The 27,864-nt window shown below is 47.1% G+C and overlaps 1 protein-coding gene across 1 annotated transcript in view; it reads left to right on the top strand.

Moving 5' to 3' along the window:
* The window catches only part of GAS7 (growth arrest specific 7), a 91,590-nt gene that overhangs the window by 12,770 nt on the left and 50,956 nt on the right, over positions 1–27,864 (top strand). Inside the window, exon 2 of the mRNA XM_027899716.1 lies at positions 20,944–21,064. Within this exon, the coding sequence (XP_027755517.1) occupies positions 20,944–21,064 (121 nt within the window). The remainder of the gene's footprint in view (positions 1–20,943; positions 21,065–27,864) is intronic.

The following is a 27,864-nucleotide window of genomic DNA, read 5'->3' as shown; positions in this document are numbered from 1 at the left end:
AACATAATCATGGGCTCTAATTCATCTCAGGGATGGGACTATGGCAAATTCGTCTGCTGTGCACCTTGCTGGCAGTGCTGGAAATGTTGGCGAGGAGATTTTGCTGGGGCAAACCACCATTCCCAGCATGTTGTGAGCACTGTGGTCAGTGCTCTGTGCTGCCTGCTGTGCACCAAGCAGGATACTGCCTGCCTCATCACAGGAGGTAGGATAGAACAGGGCATCTTCCAGCATGCCCATGATACCCCACTCAGGAATCTTGTCAGTTTGGAGGTGACCCATCTCAGAGGTGGGATCTTCTGCTGGTACCTGCCAGAAGGGCTGGTGGGAGGGGAACACTGAGTGCCAGGCATTGGGTCTACTACAGCATCATGGCTCTCAGACTTACAGCTGAAAGACAGTGATTTTGGTGACGTGGAATGAAGCTAGCTGCACTGAACAAGCAAATCCCAACATTCACTTCTGCTTTTGCTTTCAGTGTTGGAGGATCCAGTGTTTGCCTGTGGTTAGAGGAAAGAGAGCTCGAAAGCTCCTTCCTCCCCGTGGGAGGGAAGTGTTTTGAGGAGGTTGATGTGACTTACCCATGCTTTCCCCTCCCTGTTCTGGAATGGGATGGTTCCTCCTCACCACCAAGTGAGAGCCTTGTACAGTCTTCTGCTGTTTTTGTCTTATCTTGGAGGATTCACACTTAAAGCACTGTGCACCTTCATTCTCCAAACACCCCACTGTTGGAAGACTCCAAATCAATCCGAGCCATTGGTCCTTTACTTGGAAACAGCAGTTATGCTGGCTGCTGATCTCTGCCCTGCTCTGAGTGAGGGAGGCCCTGGGGGTTCTTGCATTGCTCATTTTTAGCAGTGCACCTCTTGGTGGTACCTGCCTGGGGTACCTGTACCCCCCCAGAGAAATGCAGCATTAGCACCATGACTGTTTGGCTCAGATGCATCAGACAGCTGCCGAGAGGGGTTCTGGGATGGGACATAGTGTGTTTTTAGGTCACGGTTTGTCACTGTCTCTCTGTTTGGGTGGCACGCAGCTCGAAGGGCAGACATCCTCCACCTTCTTATGGTTTGAAATGCAGTGCAGCTAAAATCCTTAAAAATGATTACTTTTTCCTTCTTCTTAATAATTTTAACAAATAAGGTGGCAGCTTGGCCTTTAATAGCCTGTACATCTAAGATGTCTTATTCTGCTCCACAGGGAGTGGTGATTGTGAGAGTATTTTCAAGGACTATGATTGAATTACTGATCATCACAATGTAGGACACGATTTTTTCCTCTTTTGTAAACTTTTTCCTTTATTTATGATGATGCCTTCCTTGACTACTTCCCCATGTTATTCTCAAGGTCAGAAACGTAATAATAGCTATATAAAAGCTAAATAAAATATATAAAATTTATAAATCGTCATTGTTGTTTGTTTTCCCGTCTCTGCTAGGCTGCAGCTCCAGCAGCAGGAAGGCAATATCTTCAGCTGAAGGAGTTAAATATGTCACCCCGGAAAAAAGCAAGCAAGATCTGGAAGTTGTTCCTATAACACTAATTTTGATCTCAGCCCTGTTTCCTGTCGAAAGACTTTTCTCTTTCATTGGAGATCATGAAATGTTACATTCATTATTTGTGCTTAAACATACTGAAAAAATATCTTTCAGCTCTGGCAGTTCCCTCTCTCAGGAGCACAGTCTGAGGAACAACAACCACAGGTTACAGTGAAGTTGCAATTCTCCATATTGTTAAATAATATCATTCTGAAGAACTGTAATATTCAGTATGTTGTCGTGGTGTAGCACTGTGTGATTAATTAGGCGCTAGATTCAATACATTTAAGTGTGCAAGGCAACTGACTAGAATCAGGCCAAAGCCAGGATAACCTCCCAGATTTCCCATACATAAAGCAGGTTTTATTTTTCTTTATATAGTGAGATCCTGCAGCTCTGCAAAATTCACCAAAGATTACTTTTGTGATGAGACCAACTTTTTTTCTTTAATCCAATCAATTACAGAAACTTGGAATGAACAACACAGAGCTGCTGTGGCAGAAGCAACACTGCACTGCTGACACCTTTGAAGTGTCGGTGAGGTGGGGGACACAGACACTGGTCTGCGGGGGTGTGCAGGAGGGCAGCTCATGTACAGATGCCACAGACACAGTGATCCTGCAGATCCCAGGCTGTCAGGAAGCTTTCACTTTTATCATTCAGCAACAGGCACAGCAATATTTAGAGTCATGTTAAGGGTGTTTGGGATGTGACAGGTGAAGGCCTATGGTGATAGTGGAGAGCTGGGCCGCTCTGGCCTCCCCCTCAACCCTCCTGTGCCTCCTTAACCCCGTCTGCACTCAGCAGCAGCCTCATGAAGGCCCTCTTGAAGCTCCCTTTGGGCACCAGTCCACCTCTCAGCGTTGATGTTTTCCCGGGGTAGCTTCTGTGTGGGGTGAGCTCGTGGTGCCACCAAGCACCAGAGCCTGTTCAGAATGAACGCTGAAGGTTGGGACAGGAACAGGACCCTCTGGGTAGGGGATGAAGCAGTTTGGGCACACAGATTGATTGGAAGGTGTTGCAGATGGCACCAGAGCCAGACCTCTACCTGGTCACTAATATGTAGGTGTTCTACTGAAGCAAGTCATCTCCACCCCTTGGGAGAGAGGTATCCAGCCCTCCTGTACAGCTGATGCCAGAGATGCTGATTTCTCCAAAGGGGATGAGAGTTGGTTTAAACCTAGCAGGATCTGCCCCATGCTCACCTGTGGAAAAGGCCAAATCCTGGGGGCTGCTGTTCCTGATGGGGCCGTGTAGGAGGGCTGTATGTGTTTGGTGTCCACCAGCTCTTTTATAGTCACTAGGAAAGGAGTATTAACCACCAACCTCCTGGGGCAGGTGAGCAGCTCAAGGGCTGATAGACATGGCTTTCAGTTTCCTCTTCCTTTGCGTGGATTCAAGCACCACCTGTCCGTTCCTCAGGGAGTGGGGGAACTGCTGGGCTATGCCATGACTGTCCTGCTGCCCTGAGGAGCCATCAGAGAGCAGGAGAGCCCGCACAGAGTGTCCAGCAGGACAGAAGGTTTCCAGTAAAGTGCAAGGGTTGTTTCTGCTGTGATGGTCCAGTGTGGAGAGGTGAGTAGTCTTGGAGCAGGAACTTCTCAGTCCAACATGCAGACACTGAAGAACAAGTTCATCTTTATTTCAAAAAGACAAAACACTCAGATTCCTTTGTAGCCAACTGAGGAGGAGGAACTTCTGAGTTCGGACTCTTCCAATGCTTTTTCAGATGTGCAGGCTGAAGGAGATGGGTCCTTTTTTTCTCCCCAGTTATCAAGAGTACCAGCCCATCTGGCTTGGCTGTGGGCATCTGCTCAGGTGAGGTCTGCAGTCCTGAGTGGAGGTAAGAGCATAGCAGCTCTGCCTGTGGATGTCCTTGTGCTCAAACAGGCTGTATGGCAATCCCCACAAGGAGCTGCACTGAGATAAAGTTTTCACGTCTTGCCAAACTGTTCTTCTCTTGCTAAGTCAGAGAACAGGAGCCTGGGGGTATTGTTATCAATCTATAGTTTGAATCCAGCAACTGTTCCGTGTCATCCTGCTTCTTTCCTAGGCATGAGGCCAAGGTTTGCTGTTCAGGAGGTGGGACCTGCCTGCAAATGTAAGGCTGTGCTCAGGCTGTCCGTTCCTTCCTCCGCAAACAACGCTTTTGCAGTAGAGCAGGAAGGTGCAAGTATGTTTTTACTAGCCAGAAAGTGGCTCTTGAGTTTGAATTAAAATGATTTTCCCAGAATTAAAAGCTTTTTTTTCACCAGTTTGAGCCCAGCACAAGTGTTCAGGCAGCAGGGTGCAGCCCCACAGATGCCACAGAGTGGTTGGCCAGGGGACTTCGCAGGAAGTCTCTGAAGGGAAGTGGTAGAGACAGTGAGGTGTTGTGAGCAGGACGGGCTCCTGACAGAGGGGGACCCCGTAGGAGTTTAGTGCGTTGGATAACACCGAGGGCTGGTGTTCAGGCACATGCAGGTGATCAGACTGGTTTAACACACATACTCTGGACAAAATGATGGAGGCTTTTAATTATATCCTTGTTACCTGCTCTGGGTCCTTAAAAAAATTGTTAAATAATTTATTGAGTTATTTTTCTAGGAACTTGAGTTCAAGTAGCTCTTCCACAACTGTGTCCTTCTTTTCCCATTTTTCCAAGCTAGACAATATCTGTGTTGCCAGAACTCTCCCTCCCTGATTTTCTATGAATTCTCAGAGATGATCAGCAAATGCTCTGAGATTTATTAACCAATTCTTCACAAGTCTTAGGATGAATCTGTCAATTTCAGGTTTCTCCAACGTATTCCTTCCCTACTGCAGGCTGAGATCTTTGTTGCTGATATTAACTGTGACAGCCTCTTGATGATAGATGGATGACTTCTTTATTAATAGATGACTTTCTTTAATATCCTGAATATCTATGGGTACTCCCCTTTTCTGCTGAGCAACAACTGGTTCCTTTACTTGGTCTTCCTCTTAATGCACATTTACAGAATATTTTCTTTTAATGCTTTTCTGCTGATTTTTGTTTACCTTTGTACCTACACTTCCATACTTGTCATAAGAATAACTGGCAACTTTTTTCTAATTTAAAAACAATCTAAAAGGTTCATTCCCTTACATGCATAGCACCAGGCACAAGGGCTTCCAAGACCCGATGACTTCTGATGTTTCCATATTATATTTATTCAAATTCAGTGCTGAAGGAAGAGGTAATTATGTCCTGTAATGGATGTAAGAGGAAGATAGATATTGAAATGCCCAATTCCATAAACAAGATTTACTTACTAGATGTAGAGCAATCAAATAGATTATCTACTTTGAGAGACAGTATGGCTTGATGAGTCTGGAGTATGCAACAGGTCACAGTGTCTGGATCACGTTGGAAATGCATCTTCATGGCAGGATAGTCCCAGGGATTCAGGTGCCAGCCTTCCTCCAGACGAGTACACTCTGGTCTCTGTTCTGTGATGAGGTTTGTCTCTAATGGCAATTAAGTCACACAGGCTTGGTGTCTCTGGTGCCCTTGGTGTAGCTGCAGAAACTCAAAGCTAGAATTAGCTTTGAGTTTCTGCTTTGCTGTTGTGGTAATAGGCAATTTCTCTGCTCGCTCATTCTGTAGATAGCGCGCTTAGGCTGGAGCTCACTTCTCTTCAAACAGCAAAAGTTGTGAATTGCACAGTTCAGCGCTGAATTCTGTACTTGTGTGTCTCATCCTGGGTCAAAGGGTGATAGCGTAGTCACATATTTCATCAGCGGTGCACGTCACTGACCAGCAGGTCACCAACTTGAGAAAGAAAGGCAACTTCAGGTGATGTGTCCGCATTGCAGATTACAACCTGGGCTGCTGTTCCCAGGGCCTGTGGAAGTCATGCCAAAAGCAACCACCACCTCCTAGCAAAACTTCCACATTACTAGGCACACCACCAGGTACTAAGTGAACGTTAGCATAACCATGCTTTAACACTGGACTTTTTAATAAAACTTTCTCCATCCTTTTTTGCTGCATAAACAAATTTGAGGTGACGCAAAAATGCATCCTCATAAACATTCAGTTGAGAGTTTGAAGTCTGGTAAAGTCCAGAGGAGAACAGAGGATCCAGAAAGGAAATGTGGCAGTTTTAAAATGGCCAATTTATTCATTTTCCTTAAACTGCTGTTACTGGGATAGGGGACTGACTGGGAAAAGAGAGCGGATGGATGGAACCCAGTGACACTCATGGTGTTCTTCCGAGGATGCTCAGCTACTGCATGGGGTGAATTAAAATTCATCAGTAACTGTTTCCAGGGATTTCCCCCCTGCTGTCTGTTTGTTTGGGCTCTTTTCTCCTACTTGCATTTTTTCCAACTGAATATTGAATTGATATTTCCTGTAGGTTTCTGCCCGCTCCACTTTTCTGCACGTGTCTGTCCCATTTGCAGCTGATCATCTCCCACAGTGGGTCTCCCTGTCCTGAACCTGCTCAGCTGCTGCTGTCTCCCACCACTTCCCTTGAGGTCTGCCTTTGCCATCCCTTGTCTCAGTCCTCCTCACCACTGGCAGTGTGCTGTTTTAGCTGTTATTCCTGTATATGGGCCATTCCAGGACTGAATGAATTTCACTGCACAGATTTGGTTACCTGGATATTCTTCTCATTTGAAATGTTTGTATGACGGAGTTTCATTAAAACGAGGTAAACTGGGCAAATGAGACCGGAGCTCCCTTCAGCATGCAGAGTGCCAGGAGCAGTAGCTACAAGAACAAGAAAGGGAAGTTTTTCAAATGCTCAGAGGTAGGCCACTAATTAGAAGGTAAAAATGAAAATACCCTTTAATGTAAGCCAGAGAAAAGAGGCATCCACTTCACTGAGGACTGCCTGTCTAGTGAAATGACTGCTCACATTACAGTCCTGGGAAGGTTCCATGGGGGACAAACACACAGGTGTCCTCTGCAGGTGTCCTCCTCCAAGACAGAAAGGCCAGAAGAAGGAGCAGACCCATTGTGCAGGAGTGCTGAAGAGGGAGCAGCAGCTGCAGAGAGCACTTCGTGCTGCTGGATTGATGTGAACCAGCTTGGTCCTCTCCAGGAGCAGAGGGGAGAAGGGACCACATGGTTCTTGCAGAGCATTGGAGACTCTCTGCTGCTCTGCCCACCAAGGGCATCTTCAGGGTGCTGCATTACCTGTATGTCACATTCCAGTTGGTCTCAATGGTGCCAGCAGGCAGCTCTGGTGTGGCTGTCCATTCCTTCTTGTAGGAGAGGGTTGGGGCAGCCAAGTAGAGATGCTTGTAGTCATGCTCAATATGTCCTGCCTGAGCAACTCCAGAGTTGCCCAGTCTGGTGCAGAAGGAGGATTTTTCTTAGCAGCATCTCAGTCCTCTGTTGGGGTACAAAGACATTTTTACAGAAGAGGCTGCTGGAAAAATGCTGCAGATGCAGTAAGTGTAGGTGTCAGCAGGGCTCTCTCCCTGCAGGATGCTGAGCCCAACAGGAGTCTGTGTCCCAGCTGCAAGGGGGAGCAAGTGTTCTGCACTGCACCTAAAGGCCCCAGTCCTTCCCATGCCACCCTGTCCTGCCAGCAGAAATGGGCACATGGCCCTGCTTTCGGACCAGCAGTGCTGTCTGTCCATCTGCCTGTCTGGCTGTCTGTCCATCTGGCTACAGCAGTGGGCAGGGGGAGAGGTAGGGTGAGCCATGGCTCCACACAGGGCCCCCTGCAGCCTTGTTCAGCCTTGCCAAGTTGTGGGAATAGCCTTCTGCCCATGCTTCCTTTTGTTGTTTGGTTTTTTTGCTCATTTATTAAGATTTGTAGCAGCAGCAGAAATAGAAAATAATGGTGGTGTGTCTGTGCAAGTGTGCTGTGCTGCGGAGTTACAGGCACAACAGTCACATTCCCCACGCCTGAGAGAGATTATGAGGGAGGGTGCAGGAATGTGCATCTGGCAGCACTTTGTATCTTGGCTATTTCATTGCTTTCTCTGCATCTGACGTTCCCAAAGTTTTGGTCACAGAGGGCCACTGAATCCAGGGAATATCAGGTTGGGGCTGCAGAACAGATTTCCTCTGCAGGAAAACACCATTCAAGAAAAATCGAGGGTGGTTGTAAATAAAAGGTTCCCATCCAGACTACCTGGAAAAGCAGCAAGGAGTGTTATTTGGGGATCTGCCCTACCACAGCAACAGGGGGAAGCAAATTTCATTTTGAAGTAGAGGAAAATTTAGCTGTAATATGCCAAACCATTAATTGCTTTGCTAAAGGCCTGTTCCAGAAACAGAATCTGAGTTAACTATTCCAGTTTTTTTAATTGCATAGGTTTTGAGATAGTATTTATAATAAAATTATCATAAATACAGATCATTGAACATAAGGTTCTTAGGCACCTTGTCCTAACATTCTTCCTAAAAGAGAGAAGGATATTTAAAGTAATTTTAAAAGTAGTTAAAGATGACTAATTAAGTGCTCCATCCCTGGAGGCGTTCAAGGCCAGGCTGAACAGGGCTTGGAGCAAACTGGTCTAGTGGAAGGTGTCCCTGCCCATGGCGGGGAGTTGGAATGGGATGAGCTTTAAGGTCCCTTCCAACCCAAAGCAATCTGTGATCATTATTTGGACAGTCTCAGAATGTCCTTTCATTAAACTCTCTTGAGAAGGAGAACTCATGAGCTCTGGGAATCTGACCAGAAACTTATCTATTATGCTTTTACTTGGTTTTCTAACTTATAGATATGTTACTTGCTCCAAAATGTTTCTGAAAATAGACAGTTTTTTTCAGATGTCTGCAGCATGGTGGAGGTTGCTGTGCCTTAGCTCTGCTATGCATGCTTGTGTGTGCATGTGGGAGACAGTCTCTATAATTTGAGGGAGAATCCCTTCCTTCCTAAAAGAACACTAATTATTAGTTGTTATGAAGTGATTTTATTGTGTCTGGGAAACTGCAGAACACATCAGTAGAATCGGGCTTTTTAAATCCACAGTGATAAATGAGAAATCAAGCACGTAAAGGCATGAACTGGCACAGCCAGGTAGAGAGGATCCTGGAATTGCGTTGTTTGGAATTGCATCCAGTTGCTGGAATTGTGGATGATGCTGCAGAAAGAGGTGCTGTGATTCCTGGGAGTTGTGGAGCACACTGGAGGTTGCCATGTTGCCAGGAGTGCCAGGGTTGGCAAAGGGGTCAGCAAACAGCTGGGCAGCCCACAGGAGCTCACGGGGGACTGAGGGCCCCCTGCCCACATGTCCAGGAGGGATTTATTCTAGGGATCAGGAGAGCAATGCACAGTGTGGTAAACACAGAAGATCTGTGCATGAGATCATGAGTGGACTTGAGAGACCTGCAAAGTGAGCAAGGCACAGGTTTCTTTACCATTTTTCATTTCTGCTAGGCTTCTGTTCAAGTTTTGTCTTTATTAAACAGATACTTAGAATCATAGAGTCATTAAGTTTGGAAAAGATGTCCAAGATCATCAAATCCAACCTTTGACCTAATAGCCCCGTACCCGCTAAACCATACTGTGAAGTGTCCTGTCACTCATTTTTTGAATCCTTCCAGGGATGGTGACTCCACCGGTGCCCCGGGCAGTCTGTTCTGGTGCTTAACTGCTCTTTCAGTGAAGACATTTTTCCAGAGTGGCTTGGGGCTCCCTTGCAGTTCTTTGTGCATGTGATTGGTAACTCACTGCAATGTCTCGTGAAATACCCAAGTCTGACACTGCATCTAATCCCAAGAAGCCATCAGTGCTTCTTGGCCCTGGCCAGAGGGAGGGGACACGTTCCTGCACGCCGGTGAGCGTGGCAGGCCTGGGGCTTCGTCCTGGGCGAGTGCGAGTGTGTTGTGTCAGCACAGGTGCAGACAGGGCTTAGCTGGGCCGAGCCTCCTGCAGCGCACGGGCTGGAGGCCCCACAGAACAACATTTGGCATTATTCCCAGAGGTTCCATTTCTCCAAACCCAGCCGCACTCACAGACGTGAGGATTCCAGAAGGCAGCAGTGCTGCCCAGCTCTTTGCCTGCTCTCAAGCCTGCTGTGGGTGACTTTTCTGCTCACCTTTTCCATGCCACAGCCCAGGGAGAGGGGTCAGACAGTGAATGTAATTGTCTGTGAGAAGTTTTGTTTTTTTTTAACTACTTCCAGTCACCCTTTCAGGGCAGAGCACCTGGAGCAAGCATCATTCCCCCAGCTTCTTGACTGCCTCTTGGGCCTCTGACCATCTTGCTAGTGTGTCACACTCCACAGTCACTCAGGGAGGAATTTGTCCCCACAACAGGTCATTTCAAACTGGAGACAAGCAGTAATGCTGCAGCTGGCCTGATCTGGCCTTGTGACTCTCTGTGCTTCTGTGGGTGACTCTGACAGTACAAGGTTTGCTCAACAATGGCCCTGTTGTCCCCAGATGCCCAGCACAACGCAGCCCTTCAGAGTGCTTGGCCCTGGTGCTCTGCCTTGTACCAGATGCTGGTGTCAGAGACATTCCCTCTGAGCAGGCTGAGGCTTGTAAAGAAATTTCTCTAACCCAGGTTTTCCACAGCAGAGTCCCAAGCATGTGATTTCAGGGAAAAAAATAACTTTATAATTGAGTGGGGTACAGCAACAGGAGCAGATCTGGGGAGGGACCTCAAACAAAGGAATCTCTGGGCTTTTATTGCCTTACAATCCATGTACACAGTGGTTATTTTTGGGTCCAGGATCTCTTGCTGTTCTCTGGCTCCAGCAGAGTCTCAGGGTGACCAGCCACCCTCACCAGGCGCTGCAGGTCCCCCTTGCCAGGGGCTCCAACCATGCCCCTCCCTAGGCACAACCTGCAGCTTGCACTGCAGTTGCCCCTTGAGCTGGAGCACAGGGGTCCCACAGTAAGGGGAGGAGGCTCCTGCCTGCTCCCAGGCTGCCCTGGCAAAGGGCACACACAGCCTAGGGTTCGGAGGCCTGGCACTGCCTCACCCCCAGCCTTTCACCTGCTGCCCGTTCTTACCCTACCAAGCTATGGTGTGATTCCTGCTTGGGGAATTCTTAGTGTCCAGGAGAGCCAGCTCATGGCAGCCTGTGACAGAGCTCTGGGTCTCCATTCCCATTGAGGGGATGGGGCTGTGACTCGTGTAGTTCATGTCAATCTGTCATATCCAAGTGGGCTGTACAGAGCAACATGCAGAGCTTTGGCATAGAAATATGAAACTGTGCTTGTGGCAGCTCTGGATCTCTTGAGAAATCAGTTTTGTCCCAGCTGACCACATCCTGTTATTTCAACACATTGTGGTAGGGAGACAGCATGGCTTCATTTTCTGATGATAGAAAGGTAGCAGGGCAGGGCACTCATTGTGCTGCTTGTTGGTAACCCACGCTGGATGTGTTCTGGCGGATGAAGTTTCCTAGACTTCCAGAGCCTATACCCGCTCTGCTAGTTAGCTAATTAGATTCCAAATGTTAACTCTCTGAACAGCAGGAAACAATGGTGCTGACAGGAAAAGAGAGGAATGGGAGAGTGCTAACTTCTGTATTTCTCTTTGGGAAGAGAATTCAGAAAAACCTCCTTGACTGCTACAGAGAAACTGAGGGATTGCTCCATTTTTGAGTGGGGCATTTGGACAGAGATGTGCTTTGAAATGGCTAAAAGGTACCACCAACCCAGTCCTTCCTGGCATTCTTGCACTGGCCCCTTAACTCTGTATGGTTCATATGCTGGCATCCCACAGAGATCTCCAAGGCCAGGTGTTGATGCCAAGATCTGCCTTTTCTCAGTACATGGTGCCTTAGACAGGATGGACTACAGTCATCAGTCAGGGCATGGACAGAGGAACGTGATCACAAGCTGCTTATTTACATGTGACTGGCTCCTTGAATCCTCTTACTCTTCACTGGTTTCCTCCCTTCCCCCACCTTTGTTTTTTCCCCTAACCATCCCTTGTCTTGTATAATACCAAAACACTCTTTCCCTGCGTTCCAGGATCAGTCTGTTGGATGTTCTAGAGAGCTTTTCCTGTGACTCACTGTGAGGATTTTCACCTCAGACAATGGGGCTGATGGCTCTCATCTAAGGGGTGGCTCCAGGCATTAGGATATCTCAATACCCATCATCCCTCTGTGTTCTATTCCTGTTCCTCTGTGCTCCTTTGAGTGTGGAGTTGGGCCCTTCATAGAATCACATATTCCTTAAGAATGGAAAAGCTCTGTAACTCCAACCTGTACTGCCAAGTCCAATTTTCCTAATATCACAGCAATCTCTATAGCTGACCTCTCCTTGGCCTTCCCAGGCCATGCTATAGAAGTTCCACCCAGCAGTGCCAGCTCTTGCTGCTGCCATATGTGGTCACCTGCTGCTTCTTTCCTGTCCAGTCTCACTTTTGCCATCACTTGTCCATGCAGGGCTCAACTGGATAACAGGAGGGGGGCTGCTCAAAGGGGACATGTTTGTCTATTAAATAACTTGTTGTCTGTTAGCACAGAAAGCAAAAACAACTGTGTGTTGTGCTGGGGGTGATTCCTGGACTCCCTGTGGGTGCGTTGCCCTTGCAGGTATGCCCATGTGCGTGGTCACTGTGTTCTAGGTGGGCTTTCTCACTCAGAACAGACACTACTTCCAGCTGGCTGCCCATGGTCTTTGGCACCTGCTAGCAGGGTGGTACTTCATTTCCCCTTTCTTGGTTGCTCTTTCAGCACCAGATCTCTGCATCCTTGTCAGATAGTGCTGAATGCTGTCACAGGATTGCACACCCCTGAGAGCACATGGAGAAGGGAGCACAGGAAAGGGATAAACTCACTGTGACCATGCAGAGCTCAGGCAGAGTGAGAGGTGAGAAGGCTGGCAGTTGGGCTGTCCTTTGCAGGCTGTTCTCACTCTCCTGCATACCTGCCACTCCACAAATCTCCCCTGTAAAAGGCTTTTTTATTCTCTTTCTTTCTAACCACTCACCTCAAATCAGGGCCCTACTCCCATGCACTTTTCCTACACTGAATCTCAGCTCCCCCATCTTTCTTACCTCTCCGATTTCTTATACCTTCCCTACTCAGACAAAGCCATTGTCAAGCACTCCCTGAGCTGCTGCTTTGCCAGGGAGTGAGCATCATCTGGGGAGGATCTGGACCAGATCTGATGCCACGAGTCCCACTCAAGCCACTGCAGGGGCCAGGCTCAACTACAACTCAGCACTGTGGCTTCTCCCAGTCTGGCACATGACTCTGTGCACAAGGCATATGTTGTGAAGGAAGGGAGAGGACTGAGCTGCACTGGAGTTACTCAGATTTTTAATTTCTGACTTGACAGACCCCTATTTTGAAGGGGTCTAGGTGAGATTCACAGGTCAGAGAATTTCTCTTGCCACCCATTTTGGTCTCTCACACAGCACCAAGGCAGAAAACATCACCCAGTCTGTCTCCCTGGGTCACGTATCCTTCAGAAACAGTTTGTTTTTTTCTTATTTAGGATACTGGCAGAGAAAAATATACCAGTCCCAGAAGGCTTATTCTCTGCTAACACGGTGCTATTCATGGATATTACCTTAAAGCAAAGTCTGGACACATGACTGCACCACAGCCAGGGACCTGGGTAGGAGAGGAGGGAGGCTTTTGGCAGCTATGGATCTGGCTGGAGAGCAGGAAGAGCTGGGTGGGAAGCACACACACTGTATTCCAGAACCAAACGGAAAAGAGGGGTGTGAGCTATGGGACAGCTGACCATCGGGTTCTCCTGGTCACAGCCACAGTGGGTTGGTAGAAAAGTGGCAGAGATGGCATCCCAGAAGACAGCAGCTGCATGGAGATACTGACGTTATTTAGGAGGAAGAAGGAGTGAAGCAGACTGGCATGGCACAGAGACTTATTAGGGCAAGGAGATTTTTAAGACTGGGAAATATGAGAGCTGTCCTGCTAGACTGGCATGTGTGTATGTGCTGGGCATAGCTCAGCCCACAGCTTCAGCCTGGCAGTGCTCTGAGATGCACTGACACTTGGCACAGGCACAGACACTGTCCTCTGTGGGACAAGGGCTGGTGTCACAGGAGGCTGGAGCCAAGGCCAGCGCCTGGAGCAGAGGAACGGCACAGCCAGGCTGCAGGGCAATGGCACAGGCAATGCAGTGCCCACAGGGCCACCCGGGGAGGGTGACTTGTCCCCATCAGCCACGTGCACTGTGATTCAGCCCAAAGGGAGCTGTGCTGGTTGCCATGACAACAGAGGCTGGTCATATGGCCTGTTCCACTTTCTATATATAAATCTGTTTCACAGTGTATGTGACTCCATGGAAACCAAATGTTGAGCAAGAAAGATTGCATAAAAATGAACAAAATACAGAATGACTCAAAGTATGAGGGAGAGAGAGGCTGTGGGTAGTGCCGAGGGGTTTGTGGGGGGCCCCAGGCTTTCCCCTGAGCCAGGAAAGGGGCTGCTAGGGGCATGCCCATGCCCGGCCTGGGAAGGGTCTGGGAGCACTTAGTGATGGGATCTTTATGCCAGACTTGGGATGGATATAAAGGTTGGTGTTGGCATTCCTGCCATCAAAGGTCTTCGTGCACATCTTCCACTTAGCAAATCCTGTTTGCAGCATCAGCTGAGGTCAAACACCTCATGCTTTGAGTGCACCATACAGCACGTTCCAGTACCTGAAAGGGCTTCTGGACAGCTGCAGAGGGACTTTGGACAAGGGCCTGGATTAGCAAAGGGAATGGCTTCAAACTGACAGAGAATATTATTAGAAAGAAACCACCCTGTGAGGGTGGGCAGGCCCTGGGACAGGTTGCCCAGAGAAGCTGTGGCTGCCCCATCCCTGGAAGTGTCCAGGGCCAGGTTGGGCAGGGCCTGGAGCAATCTAGGATAGTGGAAGGTAGAATGGCAGGGGGATAGAATGAGGTTGGTTTAAGGTCCTTTCCAACCCAAACCACTCTATGATTCTATGGTTCTTTGTCTGCCTTTTCTGCTCCATAGCCTGGGACTGACACCTTTTCCAGGTTCAGTGTTCACACAAACAACAGTTAGACAGAAACATAAGCTCAGTAATATCAGTATAGAGCAAGCCTTTCCCAATGGGACAGAGCCTGTTCTGGCTTAGGTTCATGCTGTGGTTGATTTTACCTTCCCTGTCCTTGTGTTGCTCCTTAGAGGGAGTTTCCCCTGCGTATTTTGCCCAGCTTTCTGTCCAAGGTGATCCTCCAGTACTGGGCAGGACACTGCAGGGCAGCTGCTCAGCTGGGCCCATTGGCCTTTCCTTGTGCTTCTGGGTCTGCAGCAGAAGCAGGTGCGACTGAGGTGCTGCCAGCAGCAGGTGAGTGTGCTGACACTGCGCTCAGTAATTCCCACAGCCAGAGGCTCCTCTTCAGTTGCTCCAGGGCTGCATGCTCTGCTGAAACGGGATCATAAAATCATAGGAGTATTTAAATTGGAAGGACTTTTGGAGGTCTCTGGTCCAAACCCTTGTTCAGAGTTAGATCACATTGCTCAGGGCCTTAATATTTGGGTTTGGGATTTTTTTACCTTTCCTTGGGATTTGTGTTGGAAAGTGACTCTGGGCTGAGCTCTGCTGGAACACAGTGAAAGCTGAGACATCTTCAAGGGAGCTTAGCACAGATGTTTCCTCCCCAGGATCCCTCTTTGAAGGAGAATGGGGATTTCCTGTAGTTTGAAAATGGGAAGTCATTTTCTTCTGTTGAGCAAGGCAGAACTTGCCTCAGGGGCTCAAGCCAGCCTGGGTTGAACTGATTTGTGGCATCCCCCATTGCCTCACTTTGCTGCAAAAAATCCTGTTTGGCTTGTTTTCCACCACTGGGAGAGGATCACACTGCCAGGTGGTCTTCCAAAGGAACAGGATGACTTGGGCTGCTACAAACTTGTTTAAAAAGACCAAGAAAGGGAAGAAAAAGAAAATAGTCAGAAAGTCAGAAGAGGAGGAGTGGGAGAGGCACCCCACTGCCCCCCTACTGGCCATTCTGCCCTTTTCTGAGCCAGCCCAGCCAGACAGCAAGTGTCAGGGCTCCCACAGGCAGGCCCTGACTGCTGCTCTTCTTCTCATGGAACATCTGGGATGTCTGACTCAGTTGTCCTTCTCTTCAGATATGCTTCTGGGCCATCTCTGTTTAGCAGCACAGAGATGAAACACTGTTCCCTGGTAAGGGTTGTGATGCTGTGGGATGGCTCTCCTGCCCACATGGGTTGTCCTCCTCTTCCAGACATCCTAATCCAGTACCCATGGATGCAAGGCAAGGGGCACAGGTAGTGGTCAGGTTTGTGTGTTCTGCCCTGAGCAGCCCATCCTTCTGCCTCTTGTCAATGCTACTGACCTGGACTAGGTGAGTTAACCCCACAGATCTGTTCTTTTTCCACATGCTTGCCTTTGCCACCTCCCTGTTGCATGGTTTAATGCTGAAGAGCTCTGCTTCCTTTCTGCTTTGAGATGTCTTTTGCAATTGCTGCTCATTTCTGTTTCCTCTCTGCTGTGCATTTACCAGGAGAATTCGATCCCTGTGCTTCTGAAGACAGTAAATTAAAACCTTTGCTTGTCACGTAGAATGAGACCTGTTGGGTGGCTGGCTCTTGTCTACCCCTGCATATACCCCTGATACATGGAATTCTGATCCTAGGAAATCTTGTAGGAGGGAAGTGCTTGTGTTGTTGGATTTGAACGTTTTGAGAGACACTTAGATCCCGTTTCCAGGCATCCAACACAGATGCAGGAGGATTTCAGTGGGGTTGCATGTTCTCTGCTCTACTCACATTGCTCAGGTTTCCTGTTTTCTCAACAGTGTATTGCAGACATCCTTTTTGTGTCCAGATCTGCCTGTCCACCACCATGATGACAGCAGCTGGTGACACTCCCAGAAGTGACAGTGAGGGGAGTGGTCTGAGCATTTCTCAGCTCAAAGGCACTGTGGGAGTTGGAAGGTTTGGAAAGCAGAAGGGATTGCAAGCCCACCCAGCCTGAGCTGGGGCAGCAGTGGTCCTGACTTTTTCTCTTATTGGAATAGAGAAGAACATACAGAAAGAGGCACTTAATCTCCATGGAGGAACTACAGGAAGTGCACAGCTCCCTGGTAAACCCTTTCAATTGATACTTACCCTCATGATCAGCAGATTCTTTTCAGTCCAAACCTGTCTAGTTTCAGCTTCCAGTTCCTGTCTGCTGGTCTCTCTGTGCTGGTTCACAATGCTCTCTGCTGATAGGGAACCTATTCTCGACGCATATGTCCTCTGTTGGGGTTGACTGTTCTCATAAACTATCCTGGCAGTAATTCTCCAAAAATAGGAGCAAGAAATCGAAGAATTAGCCCAGTCTTGCTGATCTATCTTAAGGAAGAGAGATCTCTACACACAGGTCCCTCCAAGCACTTGCCTTGTTATGTATGGCACAGGGTGTGCCCTGGTAGGAGCTGGGTTTGGTTAGAGCTCTGAAGCCTGTCTGGTGGTGCTGTGGACTGTGGAGCTGTGCTGGATGTGGAACTGCACCAGATGTCGAGCTGGGCTCTTGAACACCATCTCCCAGTTGCCTCCCCTCCCTGTGCAGTCTCATGGCCCCTGTCCTTGCTGTGTCCCAGCAACAGGATTGCCTGTTATCATATGCCAGCTTAGCCAAAACTTCTCCCATTGGGGTTTACAAACATGGTTCCAGTTTAACTATGCTGATATAAGAAGAAGGGACTACAGATAGTCTGGCTGGGATGATTGTATCTACTGAGGAAAATAGAGGAAGAAAGTCCCTCCTTTTCCTCAGATCTCCTCTTTTGGCAGAGAAGGGACAGTGTGCTGCCTCTTTGGCCTCTGTGGCACTCTCACATCTGAAAGGACATGTGCATGTGCTGTAACTATGAGGTACTTAATCTGTGATGGATTATAGAGCCCAGTCCTACATGCATCTACCCCAGATCCAATCACCCCACATTATCTATTCCCTGGGCTCCTACCCAGTGAGTGTAGGGCTTATAGTGATATGACAAGGGGAATGGCTTTAAACTGGGAGAGAGTAGATTTAGATTGCATATCAGGAAGAAATTCTTTACTGTGGGGGTGGTGAGGCATTGGCACAGGTTGCCCAGAGAAGTTGTGGACAAAGCCAGATTGGACATGGCTGGTCTAGTGGAAGGTGTCCTTATCCATGGCAAAGAGGTGGAATGGGATGATCTTTAAGGTTCCTTCCAAACCAAACCATTTGGTGATTCTATAAATCATTACAGACAGGGTGGTGGGGAAACCTGAATGAAGCCAAGTTTTGTTTCTTCTTCAGTTGCTCCCCTATGCCATTTTCAGTTTCTCTTTTCCCCCTAGAGCTGCTATAGGAGTCGTGGTTCAAGTGTTGTTGGGAGGGGATTGCACTGGGACCATTTAGGGGCTCTAACACACAAGAGGACCCCGCATTCAATGGATCTTCCTCTGCAGTCTCCATGGGGTGATAAAGTCCTCTCTAATAGTAAGATGGTATTTAGGATTACATTCCTTTCTAAATCAAAAAGAGATTCACACATCCATACTCCATGCTGTCTTGGTTTCACCTGAGATAGTTTTCTTCCTAGCAGCTTGTACAGTGCTGGGTTTTGGATTCAATATGAGAGTAATGTTGGTAACACACTGATGTTTTAGTTGGTGCTCGATGGTGATGACCACATAAGTCAAGGACTTCCCAGTGTCCCATGCTGTGCCAGCAAGGAGCTGCACAAGGAGCCAGGAGGGAACATGGCTGGGACAGCTGACCCAAAATGGCCAAAGGGATACTCCACACCATAGAACATCATGCCCAGTGTATAAACTGAGGGGTTAGCTGGGAGGGGCTGAGCACTGCTGGTGGACAGAGAGGGCCCGGGTCAGCAAATGGTGAGCAATTGTACCATACATCACTTGTCTTTCTTGGGGTTTGATTCCTCTCTCTTTTTCTTATCTCTGTGGTTTTTGTTATTATTACCCTCATCGTTATTAGTAGTATAATCATGTTTGTCATTATAATTACCTTTTAATGATTAAACTGTTCTTATCCCAACCCATGAGTTTTGCCTTTCTTTCTGATTCTCCTCCCTGTCACAGGGATGAGAGGCAGTGAGTGGGTGGTGCTGAGTTGCTGGCTGGAGTTAAACCACAGCACACACACATACAAACCAACCATTTTCCCATTGCTTTCAAGAGCTTTGGTATTTGGCAGTGCTGATATTTCCCTTATATTCAGTCCTCTTGACCATCACTGACAGACATCACTGTGCTCGCAGCACTTCTTGACTGGGAAATCAGAAGCAAAGGTGAAAGTATTAGTAACCAAAAAATTGAATTAGCAATTGCAAAACATAATGCTTGTGTGCTTTTTGAAGTGATACACATTTTGGCAGGGACTACAGCTAAAACATTGGGTTAACTTTGCTCTTTATACTATTTGCATCCAACATTTGTAGCCATGGCACCTGTCTGTGAAAGACCTGTGCTTTTCCTGCAGCCAATCAGGGAGGCATGAAGCAACACTGAAAATGTGACTCAAATGATGTAGGGGCAATTTAGAGCTTTCTTTAAGTGTACTGGTAGTGCCTGTCCTTGCAGGGCACTGGTGCTGACCGTGTGAAATGGGCCCCTAAAGTGAGCTGAGCCTTGCTGTGACCTCCTGGGCACATGGGGTTGCTGTAGGATCACACTAAGAAGTAGGGGTAGAGGGAATGGAGGGACTTCAGTTCCAGAAGGGAAAATATGTGTCAAGTATACAAAGGTGAGTGTGCAGCAAAAATGAGTGAAATCTGAATCTTCTGAAACAGAACCTGTGGTTGGATTTTCCCAAATTCTTCTTTATGAGGTTTTCATGAAGAACAGCGATAGTCTGGAATAACTTTGTTATTTTCATGGCCAGAGATCCATGCAGGGAATATAAGGGACCCAACCTGCTGCCATATCCTTCAGGAGCTGGTATACTGCTACTGCAGAGTTTACTTTTCTTCAGTGTGCTTTAACATACAGTAACAGAGGACCATTAACCGTGTGATGGAGGGAGTTCAGGAGCTGTCCCGGGATTTGTTCCAGCACACTGCTATCCAATGGAACATGATGGGAGAGAGACTAGTTTTGTGGCTCAAAAAGTAGCTTGGGGCTACTCTGTTCCCTCTGATATGACTTTCTCTGCATATCTTAGCAGCCTGGAGAAGGGAAGCTTTGGGGCCACCAAAGCTTTTGATGGCCTTCCAGTACCTGAAGGGAGCCTGCAAGAAAGATGGAGAGAGACTGTGAATCCAGTGCAGTTGCTTCAGACCTGGCCCCCACCATGTCAGAAGGCATTTCCTAGATAGAGACTAGTTTCTGTGGGATAAATATTCAATTTAACATATTTTTCCTTGTTATTTTGCATTTCTTTCTTTGAAGACAATGGAAACAAACAGAGACAAAAGAGAGTGCCTCACATGCCTGGTGTGCCTTAGGGAATATAGACAGGTTAACTGGAGCTCCCCTGGGTGAAGCCAGGAGCAGGCTGTTGTCTCCATAGCTGCAGCCTGTAGGGTTGCAACTGGCGATCTTTGGCCATCCACTTTATCTCCTGGGTGAAGAGACCAGGTTCACACCTCCTTTGTAATGAAACCCTCTCTGCAAGTCTCACATCAAGCAGCTGCTTTAAATCCCAAGCTACCGAGGAATCAGTAGAATTACTTGCAAAAGGGAATAGTCCAAGTGATGCAATGTAGTGCAGACAATTACCTGCACTTCAGCTTCACCTCTTTCTTTTCCCACACCCTGAAGCTGCAGTGAAATTTGAAGCTGAGTTGATGAAGAAATGTACGGCTGAGATGTGGCACCTGAACCTATGTAGCTGTTCTGTGTGTGCCTGGACAACAGGTGACAGCCTGGTGCTCATCTCCCACTGTTCCTAATTTCACAGATCACTCTTAGTAATCTGGATCCTAATGATCTTGTGGATCATCCATATCTGGATGATATGGATCCAGATTACATGTAGATCAGTAATGTAAGCCTTGCTCGTTACATGCATTATTATTTTACAATCAGCATCCTGATAAATTTACTTCAGCACTTGAATATGTAGGCTGAATGGCTCTGCAGTCTTGGAACTGTCTGAAGGTGATGGTGCCCCTGTAAAATAAATTTGGAATGCACTTCCATGACCAGTGCTTTGACCCACTGATATACCCACATGAAGGTAAATGAGGACCAGGTGCCTGCCTCTCTTTCTCAGACACTTGATCATTTTATGCTTTGCGTTTTACTGCTTAATAAGAACCATTTTCTTGGACTAGTCCAGGTGCTCTTGGGGCATCAAATACAGAGGGGTTCATTTTTGTCCCAAAGGGTGATCTGTGTAGTCAGTACTTCAAGGGAATGTTGCTTCGTGTTCTGGGTGAAGCTAAGACAGATGAGGGAGAAATGGACTGGAAGTCTTTGAGTGTAGTGGAATCTCTAGAATGCCAAACCACATGGTTCCTTTCCAGATGTGTGTCTGGTTAGACTTTACATTATCTTCATATTGACTTCATGGTTGGGTTTTTTCGTTTCTCATCAGAAACCTGGAAAGGCAACTTCTCAGCCAGGAGAAGATACCTTGAATGGCCACCTTCCCCCCGGCTGGCAGAGCTACATGTCTCCCCAGGGCCGCAGGTACTATGTGAACACCGTCACAAATGGTAAGTGAGGGTGAGGGTTCAGTAAGTGTTGCAGCCTAGCAAGACATTTCTGCTGCAGAAAATTGTCTTTCAAGTTGATTTTGATGACAAAGTAGGCCCAGAGCCAAAGGAATTAATATGACCCTGACACCATGTGAAATAATGATAAGAAAATCTAGTCTTATGATCATCTGTCATCTTAATTCTGACCATCAGAAGGCGTCTGAAGCATTTACAAAAGACAGAGAATGTAAAATAGAAATATCCCTGTCATTAATGTTTTAGAATTTGAAACACTCTTAAGGATATAATTTTTACCACATTCCCTATTTCCTTTCCCTTTAGCTGGAGATATTCCTGTCTCTCTATATACATACACATGTGAAGTAGTTTGATAGAACTAAAGCACTAGCACTAAAGCACCACTGAGGAAAACAGTAATAGTGAACTGGTCAGACTCAGCTTGCCCATGAAGAAAAACACACTTAATGGGACAGCACAGACAGAATCTTCAGTTCTGTACTTGTGTGTTTTATTCACTGTCATGCTGGTAGAGAAGCAGACTTAAGGTCTTATCAGCTGCTCAAGACCTGTCAAACGTGTACCACCTCTGGCTTACCTAAGACTCTGTGTCTACCTGCTTTTCTCATACGAGCTCAAAGCAGCATTGCAAAACAGGGAATGGTGACCAGCAAAACCAGGTTTCTTTAGCAAAAAGAATGCCAGAATGACAAGGAAGAAGAGGACAGTTGTTAACAATGGAGTTGCAGCCATCAGAAATTACGTTGGCGTTACTCTCCCTCACAAGGAGAGCCATGGGCTGTCCCGATGCACCTCATGGGCTGTTCTGAGACTGTTTGTTTTATTTCAGAAGCCCTTGGCCTGGAACTTGGCCAAGTAATTATTTACCAAATTTCAATGCATGAACATCTTGTAGGACCCTTCCTCCAGAGGGCACATTTCAATTTAAGCCTGCCTATGTTTTCAAACACAATCTGCTCTGGCTGATGGGCAGCATTCTCTGCACAGCTGAGGAGATCAGCAGGAGTTAGATACCCCATCCCCACTGCCATTCAGAGGTGGGTGAGGAGGTGATTAAACTCAATCCTAAGCTATCATGGACATGGACCCTTACTCTCCGGTTTGAGATAAAACCAGTAAGAGGCAGAGCCTGTTTTTTATGTGATAAGAGCTCTTGTCCCAGGGGCCCTATCCCAGAAAGGTGGGTGGCGTAGACTAAGTTTCTCCATAATGTCAGGCAGCTTTGTATTTTCCTCATAAAAGATATATATATAACAAGGGCCGATAGCCACATCGTGCTTGGGAGCTCCAGGCCAGTAATTAGGAGAGCAGTTTTGTCTAGGAAGGGAGGATAACCCTGGCACAGGATGACTACAGAGGGGGAGGAATCTCCATCTTTGGGAAATCTCAGAAACTGCCTAGAAAGAGCTGTGGCTGATCTGTTGTTAGCAGTGATCCTGCTCAGAATGAATAGCTGGGCTGGAGACTTATGGAGAGATCAATTCTAACCAGTCTTTCTCTGGAGAATGCCCAAACCACCTTTGGTTGTGGTCTCAGCTACTACAATGGTATTGTTCAGCAGGAAATATGGTTCTCAGAATAAGAGCATGTAAGAGAGGGTAGAAGTGGGATTTCTGTGTTCTGATCCTTGCTTTAGGGAGCACTTATTCAAGTCCTGTTTAGATGAGAAACTCCTCATCAGTGTAATCCTAAGCCCAGTGGGGTTTGGAGTTAGGCATGCTCTTGTTGCCTGTTCTGGGCATAGGGAATTACTGAGCATTTCTGAGCCTTCCTTACTTTCATGAGAGCTGTAGCATTTTGTGAGACAACACGAACCTCCTGCAGGATGTACAGGGGCACTCTGACCCTCGACTACCTCCAGCTTAGTTAGTGTTCCTGGCACGCTCGGTTTCTCTCAGCCTGTTCAGTTAGAATATGCTGCTGCCTCAAAGTCTTCTAGCTGTGTAGAGACTGCTTTGTGCTAGTTTATCGGCTTGGTGATATCACTTGAGAGTGTTTTTGCTCTAGTTGGGCTATATGGCATGATCAGACTCAGATCTCAAATGCCTGTGCTTCCTCAAAGTGGATTATTGTGCCAAAAAAGTGCCACCTGTGGTTTCATCTAGGCTTCAGACAAGGCAGAATGCAACCTCCAGACCTTTCTGAAGGTTGTGTGATGAAGTGTGTGATGAAGCCTTATCCAGTCCTGGCATGGGCAGCTGTCTGGACACCGATTTGATTTAATCTGACTAACTGGCTTTGATCCTGCAAACCTCGTAGTTCAGGACTATCTGTAGGCTCATGTTGGTCCAGTCTCATGTTGATGCACTTTCTTCCTTGGCTGTGCTGCAGAGTTGGACCTACTGAGCCATGCAGTCACCCTAAAGTCGAGTTTGGTATGTGAGGCTAACAGTGCACTTTGACACTCCAGATGTGTTCTTTGGCTTCAAACTGTATGATAAGTAAAAGACAAAACACTACAAACCTTCATTCCCCATCTTTCCTGTGGTAGAGCTGCATTGGCATGGGTAATGTTTATTGCCAGTCTCAAAGACTGGACAGCTGAGTGACTGCACCTGCTGACTTGTCTGAACCGCTTATTTGTCCTGTCACTGCTGCAGCTGCTAGCAAGAGTACCAAGATAAACAGTGGCAACATTTGTCACGAGGATATGGTGGTAGCAGACATCTCTGTCACAGGGTTTCACAGGCCTCCATCCTGCTTTGCCTCCATAGCACCATTGTTTCAGCAGCAGGAGCCAGATCTCTTCTCCATCAAGGTGTAGATGTACTGCTAGGCTGCTCTCTCTTTACCATAGCTATCACCAGATGATGAAAGTATGCTGAAGCACTTTAGAGAGGTATCACTGTCTACTGGACACACATGTAAACCTCAGAGGTCAGTGGAAGCCAATTGGCTGGCCTTCAGTGTGATCCATGTAGCTAAAGGCCTGCTGCTCATCATTACCCACCAATGGCAGTTGATGTAAAACTCTTAGTTTGTAAGGCCACAGTCACTTCTCAGATCACCCAGAAACCAGCCAACTCTTTTACTGAGAGGGTTGATTGGAAAGTGTTTCGAGACCTTCTCCTCCTATCTGAGGAAGAAGTACTGGCATCTCCAAGGGAGTGAAGGCATACTTATTTTAATGAAGACAAATGGCCAGACTGTCTCTTAGATAAGGAATGAATACTGTGAGATGCAAAGTGAAAGATTAAATCTGTCTGAAGCCCCTAAAAGGGTTTGGGAAGGAGCCTTCTCCAGCCAAGGAGCTTCCCTGTCAAATGTGTGTTCTCATGCAAGGGCTCCCCTTTAGCAGATGCAGCAAGGCACAAGGTATGCTCGGAGGAGGAAGCTCTGTGTAACGCCATGCCAGGAGATGATTGCACTTCAGAGCAGGAAGGGAATGAGAAAGAACTTTATGGTTATTCTCAGTATAAGTGGTTTAATTGTGATTCTCTTTTTTTTTCTTTTTTCACTTCTGGCTTCCACAAGCATCTGTATCTGCTTTGCTGAAAATAGATGTTTTATTAGAGCTGTGCAGTAACATAGCTGCACTGGAAGGTGAATTTAGGGCAGCTCGGATAACAGCAAGGCAATTGTTCCATGAAGGTTATGATAGATGTTTCAGCAGAGGGACCTCAGACAGTTCACTGTCTGCTCATCCCTACCAGGGCCTTCTGCTGTGTCGAGTAGCAGGAGCGGTAGCTCAGAGGGGTGAATGCTTTGACATATTGCAAAACACTGGGACACACACCTGGGCTGTCCAGGGACCTTCTTACACTGGACTACACTGAAAAATGAGGTTTTCTTCTTCTCCATTTGGAGCTTTCTGTCACAGAGGACTTCAGTTTTCAGTTCCAAAGTGGAAGGAGGTTCTGACTTCAGAGCAGATTAGGCATATATGTGTATATCTTGGCTCCCCTTGTCACGATCTAGAAAACTTCCTGTTCAGGAGGAGAGATGTGAATCTGTCCTGGAAGGGCTCTGTATCTGTCATCGACCAAAGCTCCTCCCAGGCTCTGAAATTCTCTACGGAGTTTCTTTCCATTTCCAGGTGCAGAATCTGGACATGGATCAGAATCACTGTGCCAAATCAAGGGTAACTTCTCCAGGTGCTGAAGTACCAAATTGTCCAAAGGGACAGTACAACTTCAGCTTTGTTATAGTGGCTTGTACTTTATGTAGCCTCTTTTTTAAATTTCTTGACATTTTTGAATCCAAGAAGGGATTTCTGTATCTCAGCCATGGTCTGAGCTCTTCTTACTCAGAGAACAAATAGTTTCAGAGGGAGTAAATATGACTGTTTATTCTTCTAGCTTACAGCAAGTCTCTCTAGCTGCTGTGGAGACTGGTTTTATGCATTTTTCCCCTCTTATTTTAGATAATTTAGAATATCCTTCCTATCAAAGGAAGGAAGGAATTCCTCTCCATGACACAGAGCATCCAGCAATATCCTCAGCTCTCAGCTGGAGCCTCCCCAGAAGTTCCTTCGTGCTCTGCCTCATGCATGTGCTGTGTGCACCCTGGGGATCCTGTCCAGCTGCTTCTATCCTTGGATGCAGCTGCTGAGCCCCCACCGACAGCCTCCTACTGCCCGCTGTTTCTGATGCCATTTTTTTCAGAGTCCAGAGGCATGGCCCCAGTCTGGACCTGCCACTAAAGGCAGTTAATTGCTGGAGTGTTCCACTCTGGCTTTTCCTTTAGGGCTACTGTTAGACAGCAAACATAGCACTGCATTTTAGGTTGAACAGCACTCTGCAAGGTCTCCTCGAGCCCACAGATCCATACTCTTGCTTTCTTTTTATACATGTCCCTTAGGCATTGCTACCATGCATCCTCTCGTTGGTTGTCCCTTCCATCAGAGGTCTCTCATGCGTGAGGTGGAAGACAATCACACAGCAGTATTGGGAAGCATATGTGGAAGCTCCAGGCATTGGGTTCACTGTCTGTTCATGTAAATGTTGTATTTGGACATCCTCAGAGTGGCATGTCCTTCACTTGCAGCACTCCAGCTGTCCTGGGTACCCAACCAGTTGCCTTGCCAGTCAGTGGGAGGCATATTCCAGTGCAGAGTGAGGGGATTCATCCAGCTCAGGATTGTGGCGGAGCGCTGGGTTGGGTGAGAGCACAACAGAGCATCCTTCTGCCCGCTCTGGGGCCTTGCTGGCACCCACTGTCTTTCTAAGGGGGGATGCTATCAAGAGCAGTCTTTCTTGGCAGGTCTGTGGTAGTTTTAGCACTTCCATCATTGAAAAGCAGTGGTGAGAGGAGGTATGGGCCTTCTCATGGGGCAGGACTGTGGCTAAACATTTATCCAGCCTCTGGGCAGGATCTGTGAGCAGGGCCCTGCATGAAGGAAAGACAATTCATTGATTAGGAACACAGGTCTTAAAAGCAGCAAAGGCAAGAGGGAAAACAAAAAGGGGACCATAATTAAATTATAATAAGCTGATGTAAAACTGTTTGGCAGTTTCTCAGAGCATGGTTGTCAATGGTCCCTTGTCAAAGGGTAGTTGGTACTGAACAGTGATCTGCCTGAGAATTCATTCTAGTCAGTATTTCCAGTAATGAATGGCATGTTGACATTGAGAGCACTTATTCAAACAATAAGTTTTAGCTGGAGCTGGGAAGAACATGGTGTGCTGCACAGAACAGGCTCAGAATTCACAATCACACTGGAATAGGAGGATGCTGTTCAGTAAAGATGCACTTAAGAACAGAGATTTCACCCAAAATAATTAAGTGACAAAGACAGGCAATGGAACAGTTTACAGACAAAGATGTCAGGGCTCTGGAGGATCTAAAGCTGAGTGCAAGCCAGCAGTGTTGTTCTAGTACAAACCAGCCAGCATTTTCCATTGTATAAATAGGAGTGTTGTCTGTGAGGCATGAAGTAAGCCTCCAACTTTACAAGGAAATTATAAAGCCTCAGCTGGAATATTTTATCTTGTTTGGACTCTGCACTTCAGGAAAGATGTGAGTCAGTTGGATAAAGCCCAGAAGAGAGTAGCAAAAATTATGGGAGATGTGGAATTCATAGCCTGTGGGCAAATGCTGAGAGATTGGGGGTGTCTGCCCTGGGAAAGTGAAGATGTGGATGGGGATGTGCGAGTGGGCTTTAAGTGCATAAAATGCCGTTATGGAGAAGATTGTGTGCAATGCCTGTCATCACTAGAAGACACAGTAACACACTTCACTTGCAACAACTAACCCTTCCAAACTCTCTAAGATAGTCGAGTGTGGGAGTAGGGAGTTGCCTGGGAGTCTGTATCACTGGAGGTCTCTAAGAGCAAGTTACCCAAAACCATGAAAATTCATGTTTGCCTTTCTCTGGGGCACAGCAGGGACAGAATGGCTTCCTGAAACCCCTGCCAGGCCTGTTTTTTCAGTCTGTAAAATCTAAACTATATGAAAAATATTTATCAATGTAGGGAATGACGAATGTCTGGGACTCCCATGTGAGTTGTTCTTTATTTGGTATCTTTATATTTCCCTAATTTTTACATTCATCACATCTAACCAGGCTCTTGTTACTCATCTGCTGGTTTGCTTTTTCTGGTTTTCTAAGTCAAAGAATCTGAATGAGTTCAGAGGAACATTTAGTTTGCTTCTTTTCACTTGCAGCTATGTTGAATATTCCCACTATGTTTTGGGACAGGTCCTGCCCTCGAGCTTTCCAAGGAAAGGCAGCATCAGCCAGGAATGCAGCAGCAGATAGACTCCACACCATGCAGTCCCAACGGCTGGGATGGGTGTGTGGCTGGGAGCAGGGTGGGGACACAGTCTTTGAAGAAGGT

Source organism: Empidonax traillii, unplaced genomic scaffold, assembly GCF_003031625.1.
Source record: "Empidonax traillii isolate 1590-97213 ecotype Southwest subspecies unplaced genomic scaffold, ASM303162v1 scaffold685:size505991, whole genome shotgun sequence".
Classification (NCBI taxonomy): Eukaryota; Metazoa; Chordata; class Aves; order Passeriformes; family Tyrannidae; genus Empidonax; species Empidonax traillii.
This window is presented reverse-complemented; position numbering and strand designations above follow the sequence as displayed.